General features: G+C 43.3%; 1 protein-coding gene across 3 annotated transcripts in view; it reads left to right on the forward strand.

The window, feature by feature from the left end:
* grk4 (G protein-coupled receptor kinase 4) overlaps positions 1–14807 on the forward strand; it is a 35767-nt gene extending 20960 nt beyond the window's left edge. For 2 of the 3 annotated variants that reach the window (XM_028400676.1, XM_028400844.1), the window contains exons 6-16: positions 2014–2106; positions 2522–2585; positions 2802–2942; positions 7003–7193; positions 8530–8567; positions 8870–8959; positions 9056–9264; positions 10674–10811; positions 11394–11531; positions 11668–11799; positions 12887–14807. In XM_028400676.1, coding sequence (XP_028256477.1) covers positions 2014–2106; positions 2522–2585; positions 2802–2942; positions 7003–7193; positions 8530–8567; positions 8870–8959; positions 9056–9264; positions 10674–10811; positions 11394–11531; positions 11668–11799; positions 12887–12943 — 1291 coding nt within the window. In that variant the 3' untranslated portion in view covers positions 12944–14807. Of the gene's footprint in view, positions 1–2013; positions 2107–2521; positions 2586–2801; positions 2943–7002; positions 7194–8529; positions 8568–8869; positions 8960–9055; positions 9265–10673; positions 10812–11393; positions 11532–11667; positions 11846–12886 lie in introns of all 3 variants that reach the window. The other variant, XM_028400760.1, reaches the window with a different exon arrangement.
* The last annotated feature ends 1136 nt before the right edge of the window (positions 14808–15943 follow it).

Genomic DNA, 15943 nt, shown 5'->3' on the forward strand with positions numbered 1-15943 from the left:
CCTTCCTTCCACTATCATCATTACTTTTATTATTCTGTTTCTTTAATTTTTTTATTCCGATGTGTCATTCCGACCCGGGGTTTACTCGGAGGGAAAGCCTGTAGGAAAGCATGGTGCTGCACGTGGAAATGTAAGGTTTGGCAGAGCTAGCTGAAATGTATCAGCTCACTCGTGGATTTCCTTGTGCTGCAGTGGAATACAGTTATGTCATACGGAGAGTGGAGCAGGCTCCTTCAGTGCATCTGTGTCGTGGTGTTTTTGTGTGTCTTGACAAAGGTCTCTGCTGATTTTTTTCTTCCTTCCCCTTTTCTTTTCCTCTCCCTCTCTCCCTTTGTGTAACAAAAGCCATATTGTAGCTGTGTTTATTTCTGGTCCCGGTGATGTCTGCCTGCAGCGCTGCTCCCAGCCAGGCACCGCTCGGCTCCTGTCTTTGTGGAGCCGCTTTCATGCCTATTGATCTGATGAGTAAACATGGAGGAGAAACTGAGCAGAGGAACTTCTCCGGTCATCGGGACATGGACAGGTTGATAAACCCCTGTTCATGTCGGATGTTCCCATAATGACATCACTCTGTTTTCTCCTGCATGGTGGAGGCTGCTTCTTGTGTGGAAACTCTCTAATGTCGACCCTGTTGCCAAAAACAGCTGCTCCAGCACTGCTGGTAACCACAGGCAGCGCTTTCCTCCTTCTCCTTGGTGATGAAGTCATTTATAAAAAAAAAATGGTCAAGGAAAATCTCCAGGCTCATCCCGTCCATGTTTGGGTGGCAGGAGGACACCGTGATCACATGGAGGCAGCAGTGCTCTGAGCTGCACCCGCTGGATCTTTGGTTGTCGGTTCTGGTTCAGGAATAGTACAGCTTACCTCACAGGCCTTCTGCACCAACGATGATTGCAGATCTCTGAACTTGCAGAAACTTTCCATCGTCCTGTATCTGGTAGTTTTGCAGTGCGTTGAGTTTTACAGCTGAACAAATCATACTCAGAGTTCAGGTTGCAGGCTTTCTGTTTCCAAAAGATTTCTTAGATATTAAAGCAGAAACTTTATGACTTTAGATGAAATGTCCAGAAGTTCCGTGCCCTGATTTGCATAAAAATCAAATTTATGAAAAAAAGACAGCACCTCCATGTGTGTACTTGTGTCAGGCGTGTCTTCCTTGGTATATTATAATGATGTGAATATTGGCATGCCTCAGAACAAGCTGTTTTTCATGTGCAGCAGTCAGAGCTGGCAGATCAGGCAGATGCACAAAGGCCTCAGTGTCCCTTCACCTCTTTTGACTCCTGCCTCCTCTCTCTGTTTAAATATTAGTTATCTAGTAGATCTCAAGCCTTAAAGGCAAGTGTAGTGTAGTGTCAGTAGAGTGGAGTTCATGACTGTTTGGTGCAGAAGTGTCAGTTGTTAGGACAATAATATACGAGGCTGACAGACTCATGTCAAAGAGTCATGTTCTAGCAACTCTCGGTGGAGTGACGGTCGACGCTCGGCCCCGAGATGATGACTCTGTGACCTTTCAGGACTTCATGGAGCACTTTGTTAGGCTCCTTAGTATCTAGTGTCTGTGCATACAACATAATTGTATAAATGTACACAGACACAGTCATGTGGGCTGTAAGGTGAGATTAGAGGTCCTGTTTACCCTCCTGTTCAGGAAAAATAAGTGGTTTCCCACAATCCTCTCCTTCCTGGAATGTCTCTGTTCAAAGGCATTTTTCATTTTTCACGGTGGTATATCGACACTCGGGTTTTCCACTGAGAATGGCTGTGAACCGTAACACACACACAAACACACACTGAGATATATACACACATATTTGCAAACATGTCATTTATGAGTTCGTTGGTCAGGAAATGCCTTTATGTAATTATTCGTGACAACAAAAGGGACTCGTGGATGTGTTGTGTGCTTTTTGTTTGGTTGATGCAAGAAATGAACATTGTTGCATCTTTATTGTGTTGTTATTAAAATGATTCCCCTCCCTTCTCTCTCCCTCCCTCCCTCCCTCCCTTCAGAATAGTTCGTGATTATCTGAGTGGAGCTCCATTTTCCTCCTACCAGGAATCCATGTACTTCTCTCGCTTCCTGCAGTGGAAATGGTTGGAGAGGTGGGTACAGTCACTGCAGATCACACACACTTTGTTGTTTTGTTTTCTTACATAAGAATCCCACCTGTGATCTTATACATAGTAAATATTCACCGTTTGTGAATGCTAAGGGTTAATAACGGCCTATAATATTAGGAAATAAACCCCCAGTCCTACGAGAGAGGCGTCTCTGCACACAAACACAGAGGTGGTGCTGCCAATCAGTGTTTCAGTGTGTGCTTAATAATTGATGATGCTTTGCATAATGGCTTTGAAACCAGAGCATGGTGGAAACAGCAGTCATTAGGGAGAATTAATAATAAATTAGACCATTACTCTGTCTGCAACATTACATGGTCTGTGACGAAGACGAAAAAACGCTCACTTATTTTATGTCTCCTCTGTCTTTTGTCTTTTCTCTGTCCGAACTCTGCAGGCAACCAGTAACCAAAAATACCTTCAGACATTATAGAGTACTAGGAAAAGGTGGATTTGGCGAGGTGAGTGTCATTAAAGCTTCTGTACGTATTATAATTATATATATATATATATATATGTTTAGGAATGAGAATTTAATGATTTAACCCACTAAGCTAATGTGGCTAATGTTTATGTCCACGTTCCAGCGACGCTGGGTGGAGAACTCTGTGCTGTGACATATTATCTTCCATTAGCTATAAGTTTAAGTGTGTGTCTGTGTGCTGCTTGTTTTCCAGGTTTGTGCCTGCCAAGTACGTGCCACCGGTAAGATGTACGCCTGTAAAAAGCTGGAAAAGAAACGAGTGAAGAAAAGAAAAGGTGAAGCAATGGCACTAAACGAAAAACGCATTTTAGAAAAAGTTAACAGTAGTTTTGTAGTAAGTACTACTTTTTTCTTATTCAACCTTTCAACAGAAATGTACTTGTTTGTTGCCTGTGTGTGTGTGTGTGTGTGTGTGTGAGAGCTGTTGTGTTTTGGCTCCAGGATCCTGCAGATGAAATTGAACGGCATGTTTGCGGTTGCTGTCAATCAGCCATTAAAGATACACGGTGCGGCTCCGGGTCTGTTTGTGTAATGAGTTTGTTAAGTGGAAAGAGGCGTGATGAGATAAAAAGGGGGAAAGTGTCACATGACATTATTGACCCAGCAGTCAGAGTCAGAACGTGCCAACATCCTGACAGGTCTGGCTCGTATGCACTGCTGCAGCGTCTGAAGCCAAACACTCCGTTTAATTTTGATAACAAACCTGCTGCACCGCAAACATGCCGCCGTTTATTTGGAGCGTTCTGACAGCCTTCAGTTGTGTGTTTGTGTGTCCTTATGTTTGACTGAAATCTGTTTGTTTAATGCATTTCTTTGAATATAAGTTCTTGGTTTACACGTCACATACAGGTGATCATGGTTTTAAGTATTTTCTGTGTATCTACCATCACATTTTATTTTAGCTTTGTGTCCAAATTTAGTGATGGTTGTTGTCATGATTACTGTGTCACAAGTGTGGACGTACACTTGCTATTTAGTGAGAAGTTTCATGTATTTGTATAGGCATATACATTAGGGTTGTCCAATAACCAGAAGGTCGGCGGTTCGACCCCAGCTCCTCCCTAGTCTTTGTTGTGTGTCCTTCAGCAAGGCACTTTACCTACATTGCCTCCAGTGCACTCACTGGTGAATCGGCGGTGGTGGGAGAGGCCGTAGGTGCACCTTGGCAGCCATGTCTCCCTCCGTCTCCGTCAGTCTCCGTCCATCTCCCCCGGGGAGCTGTGGCTACATCTGTAGTTTACCACTGCCACTGTGTGAATGTGGTGTGAATAAATAATGCATCTGTAAAGCGCCTTTGAGTGTCCTAAAAAGTGCTATATAATAGTATAGTACCTTGAGGTTTTAACTGTTGTAAAACAGTTGGGTGTGAAATGACTTCACTAACCAGTCCTATACGTGTCATGTTGAAGCCAGTAACTGCACAGTATGTAAGATAGCTTGGTAGGCTATGTATCGCTTGCTGTGTTGCATTTAAAATGACACAATCATGAGCATTTTTTGAACTTGATAGCCTCTCTGTTAGCCTCTGGCTGCTAGCTCTGTGTTTAGTCTCCAGGCCCCCATGGAGTTGGAACGATCAAAGAAGATGTAAACATACTTGTGTGCTACTCTTTCCAGTTATTGACTGTCAAGAAAACCACTTTCAAGAAAAAAAACGTGTTTATTTAGAGGAGGAGAGCTTCCGCCCACTACATACACATGAAATTAAAGGAACTGAGACATTTGGGGAACCACCAGAACAATAAGTAGAAATAAGGAAAGACCTCTTTTATCATGTATGTGCATTACATGAATGTATGTGTCAGCTGCATGTAGAATAAGGTGCAGCGTCCTTACTGCATGTGTGCCAATCAGCACCACTATACTACCTGCTCTGGGCTGATGTTCCTATGGAGAATTTCTATAAATTGAGCCGTAGTCATGAGTAAGCAGCGGCCCTGGCTGGCTCTGTGCTGCCAGCCTTCAGTGTGCTTTAGGAAGTGGCCTAGTGTTTCATTTCTTCCATGCTGTGCTGAATGAGAAATCTGTGGTCAGTACTTTGTTCCTCTAACATGAGATGATATGTTGTGGGATCAGTTCACATCCCTCAAGAGATGTAAATGTTTATAGGTGTTTGTAAAAAGTATAGCTTTTTAAACTGGGGGGTGTTCATCATGAGAACGGCCTTAAAATGTGTAGCAGCAGCATTTGTTGATGAAATCTGAATTTATTTGATTTTTTTTACAATCCTCTCAACACGTCTTTAATGTAATCATGGAAATGTTTGAATTTAGTTCAGCCTCTCTTCTGCGTGTGTTACATCAGTGACTCCAGTGCAACTGGAAAAACTAGTGATGTGTGCTTCTCTTTCCATTCCATCCAGCTGTTCTCACAAACACATCTCAGGTGCTCGGGCAGGAAAAGAAAGCTTAGTGTTGGCTCGCTGTTGTGTTTGTGTAGAAAAATGATTGTTCCAAAGACAACACAATTACAGCGAAGTGCTCTTTGACATTCTTAGAACATGGGCAAAGAGCACGCGGAGGGATACGCATGTAAGTGTGTGTGTGTGTGCAGCGGTGTGTACTTTGCTATGTACATACTGTAGAACAGTGTGTGACTGTTTAAGGACTGTGATGGTGATCTGCAGTAACCACTGTATTCTCCTTCTTTAAAGATAACGCTTGTATGGCTGGATTAGTTGGTTTCTGATGCAGTGAGAGCTGTGTTGCACATCCTTGTTTTGAGTGAGTCATGGCAGATGCATGTGTATGGGCATGCATGTACACACACACACACAGGCTGGAGTGGGCTTGTTACAGAACCTCAGACTTGCAGCTCTTGTCACCTGGGATTGGCACATGATTCTGTGTGTGTGTGTTCATTCTCTGTGCTGCAGGCAGAACTGATGACTCTTCATGTGCCTCTCTACCTACAAGAGCAGCTCTGTTGCCTAGCAACACTGACCAAACAGCAGTAGCAAGGAGAAGAGTCAAGTGCTCTCTCAAACCCCTCATCTCTCTCTCTCTCTCTCTCTCGCTATTCTTCTTTACCTTTTTGTGATCCGTGCATACTATTAGTCAAAGCATACTGTTAGCTTACATTATGCTTCAGCCGATAAACCATCCACGTATTCTGTGTGGGGGTGTGTGTGAGACACGGGGCAGGATGACCCTGCTCTGAAGTGTCCACCAGGTGAGGATGAGGTAGAGTAACCAGATGTGGCTCACTATCATTTTCATTTTTTTTGTTATTAGTCGATTGAAGCCAACGTGATGAAATTATAACTCCAAACAACATCAGCCCAGATGTGTTTGAATTATTACTCAATATTTACAGCTGATGTTATGATGTTACCACCTCTTTGAGGGTTAAGCCATGCTGGGGCACAGACTGTAAAAAAAAAAGCCTAGAAAGAGATAGACAGTGTGATTCAACCATGAAGCTCAGCGTGGAGGTTCAGGCCTCTGCTTCACTCCTGGTTAATCAAAAATGGGCCAAGTTGATGAGTGGAAGTGGAGCTGAGGTGGGAAGCGCCTGTGTTTGCAGGCAGCGTCCTGTCACTCAGAGCGCCCAGTACCTTATTTGGGCATATTTGGCACATTTTGATTATTGTGGTTATAAAATGATGAAGTGATGACCCTTGATATGCAAAAATAAGGAAGTTAGGTTGGCTGGAACATTTTTATTTCACTTTAGAAGCTATTTCTGGTGCCGAAAAAGGAAAAATAGAATTACATTAAAGGGGAGAAAACAAATGTAGAAGTGTGTAAATAACGTTAGTAAATCATCGAATTATTTTTTCTCCTGTTAAGTTTTCTTGTTTTTTTAAACGAGAATACTACCTCATTGTTTTTGTGGACGCCATCTTGAATGCATTTGTCTGTTGCTCATACAGACGGAGTTTTTGAAGCATGTATTATAGACTATTTGCTTTGGCTTGTAGTGCATATTTAGGCACAGCATGTACTTACTGTGTGTGTGTGTGTGTGTGTGTGCGTTGGCCCATAGTAATATTTCCCATCCCCTCTTGTGGTCTGTCTCTCTGACTACATGCTCCGTAGCAGATGGGATTCCTCCTGATGGCAGCAACATCCTGCCTTCATGCAACAACACATGCACACACTGCATACCCCGTGGGTCAATGACACATGGGGTATGAGAGGAGGGGGTGGGGGGGTGGGAAAGAGGGATGGATGGTGGGATTGGAGAGAGAGAGAGAGAGAGAGGTTTACCATGTTGATATCCGTCTTTGTTTCAGTTTGTGTACATTCCTGGCATTCTATCTGGGATAATGGATGGTTTTGTTTGGGGGGGGGGGCATTAAACAAACCAAATGAGGCAGCCATATTCTTCTTACCTCCTCTCTTCCCCCTCCTCCCTTGTTATCATTTCCCCACATTTGCCTCCCCTTCCAGGTTAGTCTAGCATATGCCTATGAGACCAAGGATGCGCTGTGCCTGGTGTTGACCATAATGAATGGCGGCGACTTAAAGTTCCACATTTACAACATGGGCAACTCAGGCTTTGATGAGCAGAGGGCCATCTTCTACGCTGCTGAGATCTGCTGTGGCCTTGAAGACCTGCACCGTGAAAGAATAGTCTACAGGTGAGCTTGGGGGAAAGTGGTGGTATTTCCTGGCAGTTAAAGGAGAATTTCACTGTTTCATGTGGGTCTGAAGGAACCTTTTCTAAAGCCTGGGAAAAAATCCTGACGATGACATAGTGAGGTTATCATGGTGCAACTTGATATTTATATTTATATGCTGTAGGCGTTATGTTTTTGGGAATCTTAAGAACACCCTGACAGGATTTTTTTCCAAGTTTGGTACAAACATTCACTTGAACTCGAGGACAAACTGATTAGATTTTGGCACTCGAAGATCAAAGTCACTGTGACCTCCTGTCTGCCCAGATCTATGTTAATAAACAAGTCAGGACCTTCTGAAACACCAGTCTTTGTGGAGTCATCTGCTACCTCAGTCTCAAGGCCTTATCATTCACGGGGCTCCACGAGGTCATGGCGGTAACACTAGTGGAGCATGTTCTTCTTAGCAGCATGGTGAAGAAGTGAGATCCTGCATTGGAAAAGTGGAAAGAGCCTGGAAGATGGTTGTTACGTCACCATGCAGACGTGCATCCATGGCGTACCGCTCGCCTTGGCTTGAAACGTTTTAGGAGAAGCAATCAAAGTCTCCTGAGCCATCCCAACAGTTTGGAACCATGGATGAGATTTTGGCCCAGCTGTCGATGCCTCCCCTCCACCCATTAATTCCAAAACAAGGATGTCAGCTCAACATGTAACACAAACCACAAACTAACTCCCACAGTTTGACCCAGTGCTGGTGTTACAAAGACATTTACTCCATTAGACTCTACGAGCGGAACGAGTGCAGACAGCGAGTGCAGGATGATGGAGTGTGACTGGATTAATGGTGATTTCACTGAGGTGTAATCCACCTGTCAAACTGAATGGAGCCTCAGAGTAATGCTAACATAAACATGGCTGTTCTTAGAAGACACATAACACAGAGCCTCTGCAGTGATGAACACACACACTGTTCCTTCATCTCTGCTCATGTTACAGTGAGCATCGTGGTTTCAGCTGGCAGCCATCACGATAGATAATAAACTTTCTATACTGCACGTTTCAGAAGGTTTAAGAATAGCTTAAGTGTGGTGTTTTAAAGTGGAGAGGTATCATTGAAAATTCTGTTTACAGAGTATAATATACAGCCAAGGAGTTCTAGAGCAGCCATGCTGCATATAGCACAGCACAATACGGTGCGTGATAACACCTAGAGCAAATAAAGTTATGTCTACAGAGAAGCCATCTGTTAATCCAGGTAATAGACCGAGGGCAGCCCACAGGCAACAGAACACAGGCTGATGAATAATACAGATATTTCATTGTCATGTCCTTTTGTGTCCTTTTGTCTTTGCAGAGATCTGAAACCTGAAAACATCCTTCTGGATGACCGTGGTATGTCCCAAGTCTTTTTCTTTTCACATGTGGGCACAGGACAGATTTTATGTCTCATAATGTCCAAAACAAACAAGCTGGTTTAAGCAGTTGTGGAGGCTCAGCACAGAGCGTCTGCCCATTGCTCAAAGATGGTGAAGTCCTCTTTCCTCGGTCCTTCACAGCGCGCTCTCCCCTCTGGCCCATGCTCCCCCTATCGTTTATTCTCTAACACGATCTTATCTAGAGAGAGAAGGATGTCCTCAGCTCTTTCTGTTTTTGTTTAATGTCACATATGAAAGTCATTTTTCCATGTTGTTTAGGACACATCAGAATTTCTGACCTGGGCCTTGCTGTTCAGATCCCGGAAGGGGAGACGATACGAGGGCGAGTGGGCACTGTTGGATACATGGGTAAGAACATGGACGTCCTTTCTGTCCTCTGTACACATCTCAAATTCTTATTCAGTACTTCAATGATTTTTTTAATTGTCCTCATCCCTGCTTCAGCTCCCGAGGTGATCCAGAACGAGAGCTACACCTTCAGCCCAGACTGGTGGGGGCTGGGCTGTCTGATCTTTGAGATGATTCAGGGCCAGTCGCCCTTCCGGAAGCGCAAGGAACGTGTCAAGCGGGAAGAGGTGGACAGACGAGTGCGTGAGGACCAGGAAGAGTACTCCGATAAGTTCTCTGAGGAGGCGAAGGACATCTGCAGACAGGTGAGGATGAAGAAAGGAGGTGCATTAGGAGGAAGGTGGAAGGGAGGACAGAGGACGGAGAATTCTTTGAAACTAGAAGCAAATAAGATATAAATTAAAATCTGTCTGTCTGGATAAATGAGTCAATTATTTAACCCACGTTGTTCAGGATCAGCTTACCTCATTTTAATATAGAAACAATGATTATTTTAAGGACAGCTTGGCTCATCTCTCTTCCATCTTCTCTGCCTTACTCAATCTCCAAGAGGGAGCCAGCTCTGTTTCTGAGCAGGAGTCGACAGGACATGTTTGTCTCTGTGACGCGGTGGAACATTCTGACCCACGGTTCAGCAGATTTAAAGACTCCCAGGGAGTTGGGGGAACAGAGAGAAAAAGGTTTCAAGCAAGAAATGGGAGAAAGATAATAAGGCAGGAGAATGAATGCAGCAGGGTGGTGGGGAGGAGAAATGCTCTCTGCTGGGCTCTGAGAGATGGCCATTACCATTGCCCAAAAATAGACAAGTGATGTGAGTTGTCAAGAGCAAAAAAAAAAAAAAAAACCGAGAGTGAAAATCTGCTTTGAATCCTGTCGTGATTTGGAAAAGAGCTGCGCATGGCAGGAGACACAAAGGGATGGAGAGAGAGCTGTGATGAGAGTGAGACGCTGTCGTCAGTTTGTTGGTCATGGCATCAGGGTGACAACCGGGCCAGGAGAGGGTCTGCTTGTAGCCAAACCACGAAGCAGTGCTGAACCACTTCATGGGCCTGCGGTGCTGTAGGAGGTGTGGCGCTGTGATTATCCAGAAGCTTTCTCTTTAATTATGTTCATGATAGTGCTACATTAACCCCTCAGTGTTGTTGTTAGATTATATGGGGTCAAGAGGATCACATGCAAGCTGCACCCGTGTGTGTGTTGTGTACACACTGAATGAAAAGGACAAGTCATAAAACTGTCCAGAGATCCCCAACATCACAGAGGATCCATTTATTAACCCTTTGACTGCCCAAAGCTGCAGATGGGGCTGAAATACTTTTTTTTTTATTCCTCAAAATGACATCTTATATCATAGAAAGAAACCAAAATGATCCACTCACAGTCATTGAAGTTTCCCACGGTCCCTAAATGCCTCATATGAGACACAGTTAAAATAGAAATATGTAGCTGAATCCATGGAGTTACATGGTGGTGCGAACAAATGGGGTTAAATATCTGTTTCTTTTTTTATGGTTTATGTTTTTACGTCTGTGCTTTAAGTTCAGGTTCTCTGTGCTTTCATGCCATAGTTGTGCCCAAAGTGAGCACCAATCTGACAGCAGTGGAAAATGCCCATACACTGCTTGGGTTCAGAAACACATCAAGCAGTGAGTGATGTGCCCGAGTCTGTGAGGCTAACATGCAGATCTTTTTTCTCCTCCTGCTGCGTTTTTAGCTCCTGGCTAAGGACCCAAAGGAGAGACTGGGCTGTCAGGGTCGCGGGGCCATAGAGGTCAAGCAGCACCCGATCTTCAGAAACATCAACTTCAAACGGCTCGAGGCCAACATGCTGGACCCTCCATTCAGCCCAGATGTAAGGGAAATAAAATCTCACACGACATACAGCGAAAGCAACGATTCGCTGCCTGAAAGTGCGGCAGCAGATCTTTATACAGGAAATACCACTGTCACAAGTAAACAAACACTTGTTATCATGGCTGCCAGTGTGGCTGGGGAGATGTGGGAGGGTCATTTTAGTGTCGTCATTGTAGCTAATCATCAGTCATCCTCCATGTGAAGGCTTTTAATGATGAACAGAAAATAGATGTGGGTAAAAAGTGTGTAACTATGAACCATAAGGCTGCCTCCCCCGGTTAAATGCTGTTGTTGTTGACCGGCATTGTAAACAAGCGTGTTCCTAGAGGGGTTTGTTGCGTTTCCAGTGTTATAAATAGAGTGAGTGAGGGAGAGAGTGACTGACCCCAGAGGTTGAATCAATAGTTGACAGTAGATAGTGTTATCTTATGTTTCTATTCTGGGGTTTTTCAGGTCAGTAGGGCCCACACTGATGAGAAGCAGAGCAGCAGAGAGAGTCCTCATGCGTGTGAAGATTTACATGTTTTCCACTGGTCCTAATTCTTCTCTCTCTCTCTCCCTCGCTCCTTCTCCCACTCAGCCTCGAGCTGTGTACTGTAAAGACGTCCTGGACATCGAGCAGTTCTCCACCGTCAAAGGCGTGAACCTTGACCCGACTGACGATGACTTCTATCACAAGTTTGTCACAGGCAGTGTCTCCATCCCGTGGCAGAACGAGGTACTGCACCCTCAGGTTACTGAGATGATGTCATTGTTCGTTCCCACACACAGGGCTGCTGTGTGTCTGATGTAGACTTTATTGTTTTCACATGTGTCACATCCTGAACATTGATAGATTTTTGTTTCTGGTGTAGATGATCGAGATGGAGTGCTTCAAAGAAATCAACGTCTACGAGACAGATGGGACACTGTGCCCAGACCTGGACATGAACCGGCCGAACCCTCCCCCAAAGAGAGGCTTCTTTTACCGCTTGTTCAGAAGAGAGGCAAGTGCTAGTGCTCCGGCAACTGTCCGAGGGGGTGGGGGCTAAGGTACTTCCTACTTCTTTCTTTCCTTCTTTTCTTTTTTCCCCAGGCCTTGACTAAACTCAGCATTTAAAAAAATAACCTCTGGAATGTGAATGTTCCTAGTTTGTTTGAGTAAGGCCTGTCGTTTTCTATCGTTAAACCTTTTACACGTTCTTTCTGTATTTTCAGCTTTTTAACAGGCAGATTTATGGTTTATGGGAAGAACTAATATTTTATTATGAATTGGAGCCAGGCTGATACATCAGTTAACCAGTCGGCTTATCGCACATGTTTTGCTATATGTGTTGGCAGATTAATTGATAATTAACAATGACTGAATAACTCTACCATAGCCCTGTCCCTGTCGTTATGCTGTAGTATCGCTCAGACACTAATTTTAAGCATCATTTTGAACCTAACATGTTTGTCCGTGGGGATAAATGTCTCTAACACCCTGTTTGGTTGCAGCAGCTTCTCAGCTAACAGGTCATTTCTGCTGTCCACCCCCTGCTCCTTATTACTGAACATGATTAAATGATGCTCTGTATTTCCTTTAAAGTCAGTTCTTTGGTGTGGTTTCCATCAGGAGGAATGGGAATATGCCGCCTGTTATTCTTTGGCATGGCTTTCCTTCTCTCTGAGAAGTGACCACTTACTGTCCATCCAGATGAACCCAGCAGGAAGTTGATAAGATGGCTTATCTGTCCTGGTTTTCTGCCCTGTGTTTTACCTTGCAGGCTGCATGCTGGCCATTTTACCTTATGAGGCAAATGTTGAAGGGAAAGACTACAGGCACTGCTCAGTGTTCCCTCTTCATGCTTTTAGAATTATAGAACAAACACCAGTCCATGATGGGTCTGTGTCGTATCTACCCATGAATATCAGTCAGGAAATTACATCTGTTTTAATTAGGAGAAGTGCGTTAACAAAAAGCTTCTCCTCGTTATACTCCTGAGCACTATGGAGACCCAGTATCATTGTACCTGCAGCTTCAGCAGCAGAAGAACGGTCATTTTCACACACCGGTGTCTTTTTTTAACGTTCGCCTTCCCTGTTTTGATTCAGGTCTGTTTTAAGGGCAGTTACAGTGATGACGAGATCGAAGAGCCCTCACGACTTTAAACCACTCCCTCCACCTGCACCCTCCACCTCTCTCTCTCTCTCTCCCCCCCCCCCCCCTCCCTCCGTCGCAGAACTTCACCACAAACTCCAACCGAGCGCAAATCTTAGGAACTCAGTGAATGTTGACCTGTATTTATGAGCTGTATTAAAAGTGTATTATAATTAAAGAAAAAAGTATGAGTTTAAAGATTTTGTACATTTGTACTTGAATTTATGTCTAGATGTATATTTTCACTAAAGGTTGTATTGTACAAAAAGCCATAAAAGTACCACTTGAATGCATACATTACATTTTTATTTCCTTTTTATTTCTTTTTTTGGAATGAGTATGGATGTATTGGGGAGTTTTTTTTAAGAAGCACAGTACCAGTAGTCTTTTTATTTTTCTCGATGTAGCATAAGGCCTTTTTTTGTTTTTGTATGTGCTGTATGTTTGTCATTGATTTGGCCAACGTGATCTCAATCTGATCTCAAACTAACCCTGCGTACGCCTCGAGGCTCGGGTAGATCTGAATGAAGCGTCGATCCAAAATGGAGAAAAATGAATCCAGTCCGTCATCGCCGTGTTGGTGCCACGCTGCTTTAACCCTTCCACCTGCCCCCTTTTTAGGATACTCAGTGTCTTTCCTTTAGGCCAGTCACTCTGGACCTGATGGCAGATATTTATTTCTGATTGTGCCACAATGAATTACTGGGGAGGCGATCATAAGTCCCACCAGGCTTGATAGCTACATGTTTTGGGCCTTTCTGTGTGCTGGTACAGCCTCAGAGCATCATTTCAGACAGTGTTTCCACTGGGAGCACAGCTGTTAGGTAAACCTCTGTTACATCCTTCACTCAGGCAGAATATGTTTTTGGTGATTAGTCTTTATTCCTCCTTCCCTGTTTTCCCTGCTAATGTCATGCTCCCTGGCTTTTAGTTCCTTCTTTCCCTGTCTCGTTATTATGAGTTATTTCACGTGCAGAGTGGAAAATCCTCCCCCCTGGAATTTCTTAGTAATTTTTTAGCACACTGTACCAGAAACCCTGTGACTGGTTGACTGGAGAGTGAGGTGGAACAAAGAGACTGATGATAGTGACCCGACCTGGCTCTGTATATTCTAAAATAACGCTCTTGCATCCAGATAACTTCCAGAGATTCAGCTGCTAGCAGCTGCTCCGGCCTCTGTGCCTGTAAGACCTCCGTTTAGAGCTCGAGGCTTTAGCTGTGTTGTTGATAAAGACACACATTTGTTAATGCTAATGACGTCCACATTTAACAGTCCCAGTTTTACTCCTGTATGTTTCCCTCATAGGAATGAGACGGTTGCTTCTTTGTGTGCCAGTTGCTGAATCACAATTGTTGTTCATCCTTCCGAATTAACCAATCATGAACAAATTCATTTTTCTACACATTTCCCATTTTATAATCAGGATTGTTTACCATTTAGTTTATTGTCATATTTGAAGCCATTTTTTGTTTTGTTTTGATGTTGTTTACTCCTGATCACCTGTTTTTTAATGCTGTGAATACCCCACCTGGACATGTTAGTTTTGTGTGTATGTGTATATTACACTGTAAGCTAATGCAGCTTTGTTCAATCTAATGCATTCAAGTAAATTAGCTAAAGTATATTTGTGCAGTACCTGCAGTACATGTAAGGGATTCTTTTATCTGTGCCACACAAAAGCATTGTTTTGTTAACAAATTAAACCACATACATTTAAAATGGTACGCATATAATCCCCTATATAACTGATTGAATTTGAAGAAGCGTCCTTAAACTTTCGTCCCCCGTCGCACATTCCACCATCAGGAATCAGATGTGTGCATCGAGCTGTTGCTGGCTTTTCATCACTTGAGTTTCTGAGTTTGTTTTTAAATTTTATTTGAAATGTTTTGTTGCTCTCAGGCACATTTTGAAGCTGATTTTGCTTGCCTGTGTAGATTTTAGCCTCTTAGCTCTTTAGCCTCAAAAACCTTGTAAATGATGTAACTAAGCTCTCTAACACACACACACACATTCACTCATCCTCACAGGGAAAACAAAACTGTGTCCACCACACCACCCATGCCTCATCTGTCGTTGTTTTGAGGATCTTCACTTTCATACCATCCACACAGCAGTGAAGAAATTCAGCTGGGTTTTCATTGCACTATGGAGTGTTTTGACAATGACAATAGGAAGTGTCTTTAACTGTTTCTTTTTTTGCCAATGATACCAAAAGCAACATAAATATGTTTTTTTAATCAGAAGACTTTACTGAAGAAAGACTGACAGCCTTTTTTATTATTATTATATGTGCCAACTACAAAGTTAAGTTCTAACATCCCTCGCCTTCTTTTCTTCAGCCTCTTTATTCTTCCGTCCATTCTCACAGAAATTCCTTCACATAAAGGAACTTTCAACAGCTCAACAGTTTTGAATGTCCGCACTAAGTGCATTGTAATGCCTGTTTTAAAAAAGAAAATGCATATGTTTTATTACTCAAGCATGTATCAGTTTGTAATACTTCAGGTTCCTTGTATATGTAAATGACCTTCTAGTGCCAACATATCTCACTGGTATCTGAGGACGACTTTATGAATGGCAAGCTGACCAGCTGAGTTGGCCTGGTTTGAATACGTGTCGAGCATACCTTCTCCTCCTAACCCTCCTCCGAGGCACCGATGGTGAGGCGTGCCCCACAAATCTGGGGACGGTCTATAGTTTTGGGATAACCAACAATAAAAGTGTGGAGGTTGTCACTTTGTCAGTTTAAAACACTTTTTAAAGGAAGTGGAGGAATGACAGATGCATTCTGGGTATTCAAACCGGGCCTGGGACTTCTTGATTTTTCTTTTCTTTTGTTTTTCTTTGTATCTGTACAGTCATGTCGTTCAACCACTGCAGTCATTGTTAATTCTTGTACAAGTTGTATCACTGGTTGTTGTACCATATCTGACATTTGTAATTATGAAATAATACACTGCCATTTGTATAAAAAAATACTGTGTCTTGACTTATTTGTGTCAATCAT

Source organism: Parambassis ranga, chromosome 1 (assembly GCF_900634625.1).
Source record: "Parambassis ranga chromosome 1, fParRan2.1, whole genome shotgun sequence".
NCBI classification, from domain to species: Eukaryota; Metazoa; Chordata; class Actinopteri; family Ambassidae; genus Parambassis; species Parambassis ranga.